Source organism: Enoplosus armatus, chromosome 20, assembly GCF_043641665.1.
Source record: "Enoplosus armatus isolate fEnoArm2 chromosome 20, fEnoArm2.hap1, whole genome shotgun sequence".
In the NCBI taxonomy this organism is placed as follows: domain Eukaryota; kingdom Metazoa; phylum Chordata; class Actinopteri; order Centrarchiformes; family Enoplosidae; genus Enoplosus; species Enoplosus armatus.
The window spans coordinates 17,404,509-17,414,130 of NC_092199.1; the positions used below are offsets into that span (position 1 = coordinate 17,404,509).

The 9,622-nt window shown below is 40.0% G+C and overlaps 1 protein-coding gene across 2 annotated transcripts in view; it reads left to right on the forward strand.

Moving 5' to 3' along the window:
• Window positions 1-6,911, forward strand: part of rab3gap1 (RAB3 GTPase activating protein subunit 1) — a 32,866-nt gene extending 25,955 nt beyond the window's left edge. The window contains exons 24-25 of one of the 2 annotated variants that reach the window (XM_070926750.1): window positions 1,433-1,456; window positions 6,214-6,911. In XM_070926750.1, coding sequence (XP_070782851.1) covers window positions 1,433-1,456; window positions 6,214-6,447 — 258 coding nt within the window. In that variant the 3' untranslated portion in view covers window positions 6,448-6,911. The remainder of the gene's footprint in view (window positions 1-1,432; window positions 1,457-6,213) is intronic. The other variant, XM_070926748.1, reaches the window with a different exon arrangement.
• The last annotated feature ends 2,711 nt before the right edge of the window (window positions 6,912-9,622 follow it).

A 9,622-nucleotide genomic window follows, 5' to 3' on the forward strand; every position in this document is an offset into this window, starting at 1 on the left:
AAGAGTTCCCAAAACACCTCTTACATATTGTTTCTGCCTGCGTGCCATCTCCTGCATCATCCCCCTAACAGGTTAGGACAACTCTGGAGTGCCTCTAAATATCAGAAGAGATGGAGTTGCAGTATTTGCTCCATCTGAGAGTCCTGTAGATTAATACAATCACAGAGGCTTAAGTCATTTCTTCTTTAAGGCTGTAGTGGAGAGAACATTAGGATGTCTCAAGGGGAGATGAAGATGCTTGTTGAAGATTTGCACATTGACACAATCACCATACTATTGTTGCATCCCATACACCTGCCCGACCCAATCGCGAGCACGCCAGCAGTCAATCTCAGCTGTCAATCATGACGTTTCACCCCCTATTTATAGCATCAAATAACTAATTAAAACCAAACTTATCAGAAAAATGAACACTTGAACAAACATCAGCTGATAAGAACTACCTGAAATGACAGAAACCATCTTTGGGAGAAATGTATTTTACGTGTACTTAGATTTTTTAGTTTGGCCCATCTGCTAACATGGAGGGGGCGGGGTTTATGACCTATACTGCAGCCAGCCACCAGGGGGCGATCGAGACGTTTTAGCGGCAGTTTTTGGGGAGCTGTCATGTCATCCATCTTTATATACAGCCTATGATGTAAACGCCGATACTGTAGGACAAGCTGTATATGAGGCAATTGTTTATTAACTTGGAATTCAAAGACTAAACAAGTATGCAGGTAATTTGACAGAAATATTAATTCAAGGTTACTATCTTTTTCCTGAGCTTATATCACAGTTTAATATGTTGAATTTAGAGCCATATTCTGGGAAAATCACTACTAGATGGACTCATATTTGGCATAACAGATTACTCTACCTGCAGCTTTGAACGAATTACCATTTCATTTCAGTAAGTAAAGGTGTAGAAACTGTCGTTTGGTTTACATTTGAAGTTACACTGTTGAAATAGATTATCTACAATGCTTTGAGGACAAAGTAGGGCATTTATTTTGTTCACCTTGGCCTGATTCTCATTCTGCTTATCGATTTTGTTCTGATTCTTGGCATGGCATATTATTTCAGCAAAATAAAACATGAAAGAAACCATATATGTTGGAAGCAAAAACTCCCAATATTTTCAGCAGATTTGGGTTGCCAGAAACAGTCGTAAACAGAGCAAACAAGTCCTCTCTGAGTAGAGCTGTGATATTGTGATGCAGCTGACAGCTGATTAAGCTTCCATTCTAAAAGTTCAAAGTCTTGTGAAACTATGCTGCTCCTTAGCATTACAGAATATGTGTATGTGTATGCTTGTGAGGTAATGGGCAATCAAGCAGTTCCCCAGACCCTCTTGAGACACAAATATGTGTTTTTTTCTTTTTTGTTGTCCATTTCCTCCATTCGACTGTGTTTTTGTGTCGTTTCTCCCCCTGCTGCTTACGTCAAGCTGGCTGACTTCACCAGTGAAGAGGTAACCACGAACAATGAGACGTTTCCTCCCTACTGCTAGTACACCCCTACGGGTCTACAGTTCCTCAGTAACATCCCAACAACAAACACACACACACAGAAATACACAAATAAGCATATATAAAAGTCTGTGTGCGCTATAAGCAAATTCTAATTATTGTAAAATTTGGGGGTTGCATTGTGACACAACATATGAACTTACTTCCGTATTTACTGTCGTAGAGTATGTGCTCCTTTCAAATCTGTATATTTGGGTTTAGTCTGTAATTACTGTAGTATGTAAACATCTTATCCTGGTTTCTGATCGCTGTCTGCCAATTTGTATCTTTGACTTATGTAATGTACATAGAAGAAACAGCAGGTCGATAAACAATATATTGATGATTCACATAGTGAAAATTGATGATGAGGAGGATGATGGTCGAGGTCTTCACAGGTCCTTAATTTTAAACCCAATCTTCAATGAACAAGTGGAAAACCTACCCAAACCCGACATACATAAGTTAATGTACAAAAAAAGAGGACCCAATCCTATGTGACCCAAAGACTGTTAGACCCTATCTGAATAGACCCGAGGATAATTAGATTCAGGGGCGGCATGGTGTCTCACAAAATGTCAATTGTAAAACATAAGGGAAGAGGATGGATCCAGGAGGATGGTTGAGCAACTTCAGAGGCTCAGGATTTGAGGTTAGCGAAGTAACTTCAGGTTTAACCCTGGGTTTTCATACCATGCCAGTGTGGGGTTTTCTCTAGGTGATCCGGCTGTCTCCCACAGTCCCACATGCAGATTAGGTTGATTGGTGACTCTAAATTTGCCGTAGGTGTGAATGTCAGCGTTAATGGCTGACTGTCTCTGAGTCTGCTAGGACCCACTCGGGTACTAGACATATCGGCACACAGGCACCAGACCTGAATAGACTGAATATAATTTGGACCCAGCCTGACTCATGTTTTAGATCTGGTCTTGAAAACCAAGAATGACCAAGGAGGACCCTTGAAGATCTTTAGAATACAGCAGTAACATGGAAGATACTTTGAGTATTACTTGTTTGTCTAGCATTACTGGTGTTATGATGAAGAAGCCGAAACTAGCAGATTGTTAAACTGCAGCACTATCTGTCCAGCCAGAAACCACAGTGTCTTCATCCTCAGCTGTTAAGAAAACTCAAGTCAGTGTTGAAGACAAACACTCGGCAGACAGTGATGAGAAACATGGATTTAAAAAACTGTATATACCCACATGAATCGGTTACCTGTGAATGTCATATTCCAAATATGAAGACCAAGATCACATTACAGGGGGTCTAGTGTGCATGTAACCATGCATGACCCTGTATTTGTCTCTCAAGTAAATCCCCATTTCTGCTTCATCAGTACCAGAAATACTTTATTGATCCCCAGGGGGAAATTACACAGTTACAGGTGCTCCCATTCAAGAGTAGAAAGTAGCATACATTTAGAAATGAGAAATATGTACAAATATAAGATATAAACAATAAAAATAAGAAATGTATCATATACACATTTACAATATTTAAGTGAAAAAGGTAAAAAAAAAATATATATATATATATATATACACAATAACAATGTATATGTGTGTGTGTGCATATATCTATAGATATCTATAGATACAGATAAGATATACAGTGCATCCGGAAAGTATTCGTACCGCTTCACTTTTTCCAGTTTGTTATGTTACAGCCTTATTCCAAAATGGATTAAATTCTTTTTTTTCTCTCAAAAGTTTACACACAATACCCCATAATGACAAAGTGAAAAATGTTTTTTAGACAATTTAGCAAATTTATTAAAAATAAAACACTCAAATATATATTATAGTATCATAGTTACTATAGTTAGTTTACTATAGTATTATAGTAAATGGAAGTATCAGTTTAGGAGATCAAAATGGTGTACGTCCTGTACCATGGTGGACTAGTCTACTGTAATTCAGCAGCATGTTGCACCAGTTAAGATGCTGTTTCAGCATGGGTGTCATACTTTACTTGAAGAAATATAACCAATTTTCTACAAAACCTTTTTGAACCCCAAAAGAAGCCAAAATTCACAAATGTTAAACATCTAAAAACAAGAAGCTGTACAAGAACTCAATCAATCAATCAGTTTTATTTGTCACATGCAATCGTACAGGTACAGTCTCAGCAAAATGCAATGCTAGTTCCCACAAAGAGTTTCAAAAGAATAACAATTGAACATTTGAACATTCCTACAATTGACTCTGACTCTAAAGCAGAAATTAGAACAGAACTTCTCTTACCAAGATATCCTGGGTATGTTGAACTTGCTTCATAGTACAGGCCCCAGGTCCACGTGGCCGGGATCGCAGCCGGTGTTTAATGCCTCCACGTTTTCTTCAGTGTTTCCCCCAGTGTTGAGGTGGACGCAGAGATGTTCTTGCTTGTCTATGTGGTTGGGATTATAGCTGCTGTTTATCCCCTCCACTGCACATCACATCAGTGACTTGGAGTTATATGTTCTCATTGTCCCAATTAATCACAAAAGTATACACAAGTATTAATAAAATAAAATTAATAAAATTAAACGTAGTGGCTCTTTCACAGTGTTTCAGGGTTTTCATGATGAAATGCTTCTAGAAACATTTCTAATAGTGGTTTCAATAATTCTGGTTTAAATGTTTTGTACAGATCTATGGGGAAACCATCACCATTTTTCCAGATTTCATGTTGTCAGTTGCTATCCCAATCTCTTCGAAGAATCGTACCATTAGAGTCGAAATAGTTCATTTATCCAAGAACCTACTTTGGGCTTGTTTGTTCAATTATATCTCAGATTTATATTAAGTTTAAGCTTTCTAAATGATCTGTTAATTTTCATTTCAGGATCTACTGCTGTTTCCCTGTTGTCATCTATGATTGGTTATTAATCTCTTGGTTTGTCATTGTTTAATCTGCCATGCTAATAATTTACCAGGGTTTTCCCATTGAGTATAAAATGTAATATAAAAGTCTGAGGAGACTAGAGGCTGCCCTAGCAGCTAATAATTTATTGTGTTCTGCTCTCTTTTTCCACTGAAGGAGTTCTTTTTCTAATACCTTCTTATGAAGATTTTGTATCTTTTATTACAGTTGCATATTTTCTAGATTAACTTCTAGTCGTATAACCTACTATGTATGTAAGAAAGGACTTAAATACATCCATGCATCCAATACATGTCGTATTCGTTTTTCACCAAACATGGTGCATGATCCAATATTAATATGCATCGTAGTAACAATCATGTATCTTCGAAGTTGATCCTGCTAAAATTAAAGGGAGTACCCTTTATGGGTTGGGGTATACTCGATCAGAACTAGTTCTTAGGACGTGTTGTCCAGTAATATTGTTTAAATATGAGGATTATGGTGCACATTTTCAGCGACTCTCTCCTGGAAGACATTCACAGTGTTGCACTTTGTTGTACACACGAAAAGTGACAGAAGTAGTTGTGTCAAGAACAAGTGGGCGTGAAGTGAGGGTTAAAGAGGTAGTGCACACTTAAACGTGTTTTTTGTGCTGTAAAGTAAATGATATGACTGTACTGTGATGAAACACATCAATACTGGTATTAATATTGACATTTCTTACCAAATGTATAAAAATCAGCATTTCATGGGTTGAAAATGGCCCAACATGCCATCTACTGATTAAAATCAGCCCTGAACCTTGCAAGGCCAATGCTGACATGGAGTCCACTGGTTCAGACTTCTCTGTCATGAAATTTCTATTTAAAAGAATGTTAATGCTGTCTAATCAGAGGTGGGTGGGCCACCTCCCACAGCCCTATGCCCTTGAGCGGGATGGCTAAGGCTATGTACTGCCACACCTCCACAGAAACACACACCGCGGAGCAACTCATAGTACAGCCACTAGTTCAGCTACAACACAGGTAACCACAGAGTAACTCTCTCAAAGGGCCATAAATGTACTTCTACTCAATTCAAGTTCCACAGAGATGTAAATAGTAATGGTAATCAATCAGTCTAACTTTAACAGTGGATCCAAGGACCTCCTCATCATCGTAACACTGATTACCGTTTGTACCCTAAAACTTTTCAACCTAAATACTTGATAAACGGAAACATATTTCAATTTCAATCATGTTAATACCACTACCATATACTTTTAAAAAGAGGGTTATTTCATTCAAAATGCATTTGGACTCATTTATGCTTTTCAAGTAATTGATCTTAAAAGCTTCCAGAAAATGAACAGTAGTAAGACTGGCATAGTCCTAATAAACCCAGACATTTGAAATGACTTTCAGTAAGTGCTTCAACTTTAAAATGATTAACTTATTGCTACTTATTGAAATCAATCACGCAGTGAAAAGCCGCTGTGGCGTGGCGCAAGCCATTGGAAATAATGGGTTTCAGAGTGCAGTGGTGCTGTTGTCGCGTTCTGCCTGAAAGGACCTTTAGTCCAACAGCTTCTGCCCTACTGGTAAGGCCACTTGTTGCAGCTGGGGCAAAGGGATCCCACACCCAGTCCCATGTGTTCAGTGCAGCGAGGTCTGTTACTCTGTCTTGTATCCTTCTGACATCTCACTGTGTAGTTCAGACACCTGCTGCAAAACTTCACCATGAGAGAGCCATTGCATTTCAGAGTGATATAGCAGTGCATCATGCCCAGCATCCATGAAGAACCCTAATAAACCAGCACAAAAACAATAGGGTTTCAGCCCTTCAGGGTTAGAACCCTAATGATAAACTTTCACCTTCTCTCCACCCTCAGGCTGCCCTCCTGGTACCACTGGATGAGGACTTGGGACGTGACAGGAAGCTGACTGGCGCAAGCAACAAAGTGCCTGACTTTCCTTCTCCAGCAGGCCGGGAAATTCTGTTGCGTACGTGTGTCCCTCGGCCAGCACCATACTCCAAAGCTCTGCCTCAGAGGCTTTTCTGTGTGTTAATGAGGGAGGAGTTCAGGCTGGCAGGGGCATTCTCTTCAGACACTTCCTTCTTCTAAGGTTTAAAAAAAAAAAAAAAAAGTTGCACAGTAGGGGTTTACTTATCCCACTTGTTGATGCTGTGCTGATGGCATTGCAGCACAGGTGCTGATTCCTAAAATGAGAGCGTTTTGCACATAAATACATAAAATGCAATCACACATCAATAGCTTCTGCTCTGAAGTAATTACATTCTTAATATTGGAAAAATATAGATTTACTTATTACAGCAGAAGCCAGCGTGATCACTCTTACGTTTGCATTAATTCAATGGAAACAGTTGTATTATCACTTCAACCAATGGTAAATGCTTTTTAGTTTCTACAATGATGGTCATTGATGTAACAAGTGATGTGAGTGATCTGTGTATGTAGGCAATGTGTGCACAGTACATGTTAAATGTTGGTTCAAATTGTCCTCTAATCTAAAAACAATAAACACTGTTCATCTGTCTCAATTGGTGCCTCTGGTTTGGCATCTGAAACCGTGTTCCATTTGTATTAATGATCATTTACACTTTGAAGCCAGAACTGGATGAGCGGCGAAAGACACATGTTCAAAACAAGAACACATGACATAGCTATATACAGTATCTCTGGCCAGCTCACTAATGAGCATTGCTATCTGAACAAATGAGAAAGATATTGCAGCAATAGCAATAACAACTATAATAATAGGAATATGACTAATAATAGTAGTAACAACTATTATAAAACTATTTCACAATAAAAGCCTTCATTTACCTTCAGAGCTTATTGTTTGTGCATTTCTCAAATTAAAATGTCTTCTGTATCGTCATTATTATCGTCATCATTTCTGCCACATGGTTCTCTTGTTCTATCCTGCTTATTACTGACCACATGCCAAGTTATACATTGGAGATGAAGCGGCGATACCAACCAGCCAAATCCAAAAATGATCTTATCTTCCTCTTGGTCATTGGAGCAAGGGCTTCAATCTTATTCACATGAGGGTGGATGACACCACCCCCAATGATGTAACCAAGGTACCCAATGTGACATTGGCGTGCATTGATGACCAATCCAGCTTTCCGTTGTAGGACATCAGAAAGGTGTTGAATGTGATCCTCCCAGGTCTCACTGAACATCACAATGTCATCAATGTATGCCGGTGCATATCCATCAGCTCCTCTCAGGACTTCATCCACCAGCCTCTGAAACGTAGCTGGAGCTCCGTGCAGTCCAAAAGGCATTGTTCTGAAATGATAAAGTCCACTAGGAATCCTAAACATTGTATAGTCTTTAGAAGACTCAGTCAATGGCACCTGCCAATACAGTTTACAGAGATCAAGTGTTGTAAGATACTTGGCATTTCCCAAATGCGCAATCAACTCCCCTACTCTTGGTATTGGGTTTGATCTTGGCATTGATCAAAAGCAGAAACAGCATTCAGTTTAGAGAAATGTATGTCTAGATGGCTCAATGACCCCCATGCCAAGCATGTCTTCCATCTCCTGCTTCAGTGCAGGTTGTGTCCCTGATGGGTTGTTGGTTGAGACAACGTAGCCGTATATCATGTTGGATGATGTATTGATGATGCAGGTCTGTCAAGCCAAATTAACATGAAATACCTGATGCTTCTTTCGGCGATCTGGCATGCACAGTTCATAGGTGACAGAACCTACTTTCCTGTTGATCACATAGGGCCCCTGCCACTTGGCTAAAAGACCACTCTCTGATGTTGGAAGAAGAAACAGAACTTTGTGGCCCTCTTGGAAGAACCTCCGGAGAGCCACCTTGTCATAGTTCTGCTTTTGACACCACTGAGCACTGACCAGATGAGTGTTGGCCATCTCCTGGAACTGTTCAAGTTTGTCTCTCATCTTCAATACATAAGAGAGAACACCACATTGAATTTCAGGTTTTGGTCCCACCCTGCTGCGATGATACAGTTGCTCACCCTTCAGAAGAAATACCTCCCTGACACTCTCTGTAGCCTCAGTTGAGTCAGAGACACACTTGGAAAAGAGGGGTGCTAGAGGGTGGTCCTGCCTTTGAAGCTGGGCTATATCACTTAGTATGACCAATAGTTCATCACTTTCTGGCTCTCGAACTGGCTCCACAATCCTTGTTCCCCTCACTTTACACTGTCTCCTCTGCACTCTGCTCTTCCTTGCACAACCCTGTCTGGATCCCTCAGCCTCAGGAATTTCACTGCCTAGAAGTCACCCCAACCTAGACCTGGCTCTGAATGGTGCTCACTGTGTTTGGACCTGGTGACTGCAATCATACCCTCACATCCATCTGGCTATCAGATCCCAAAGGATGTGGAGATCCCTGCCCAACACCACTTGGTAAGGAAGTTTATCCATTACTCCCACTGACAGTAAATACTGCTGGCCATCAACTTGAATATTGACATTAGCAAAGGGGTAGTCTACAGTGTCACCCTGAACACACCAAACTTTAACTCTCCTACTGAAGGTGACATCCCTGGGGAGACAATCCTGCCTGACAAGAGTGCGGCTACTACCTGAATCTAAGAGGGCAACACAAGGCTTTACCTCAATAAAGACACGTGTGCTCTTCATCACTGCGGTGCTAGTGTAACGCCCCTAGAAAGGGGAAATACAGACGAAAGAAACAGACACGATGTTGCTGCCTTCAAGTCATATGTATTATGAGCGACCAATATGTAGACATTGCATATTCAAGTATATTCAGTATGAACAAAGAGCCAGCTTTCTAGCTAAATCTGCTAGCACGTCTCTATTGCTCAGCTGCACTACATAGCAAGCACGCTAGTCTGCACATTTCTTTGATGTTCACATTAACGGAATTATCAGGCAAAAATAACAGTCTAACAAATGTTCCACCATCCATGGGTCCCTTACACCATATAAAACATAGCGTGAGTGTTCGATAACATATTTCAACTGTTATGCTTACCTAGAAATGGGAAACACAGACGAAAGAAACAGACACGATGTTGCTGCCTTCAAGTCAAATGTATTATGAGCGACCGGCAAGCAACACGCGCCCTTAGTGGACGGACCCGGAAGCAGGTGTAAACAGAGACCAGATTAATCAAATCCTGACTCAACTCTAGAGCAATGGATTACCAATAAACTGATGTTTTAACTGAAGTATATAGGGAGAATTATAAAACAAAAGGTATATACAAAATAAATCTATTCAAAATATTAATAAATAAAATAAGATAATTCCAGTGTCC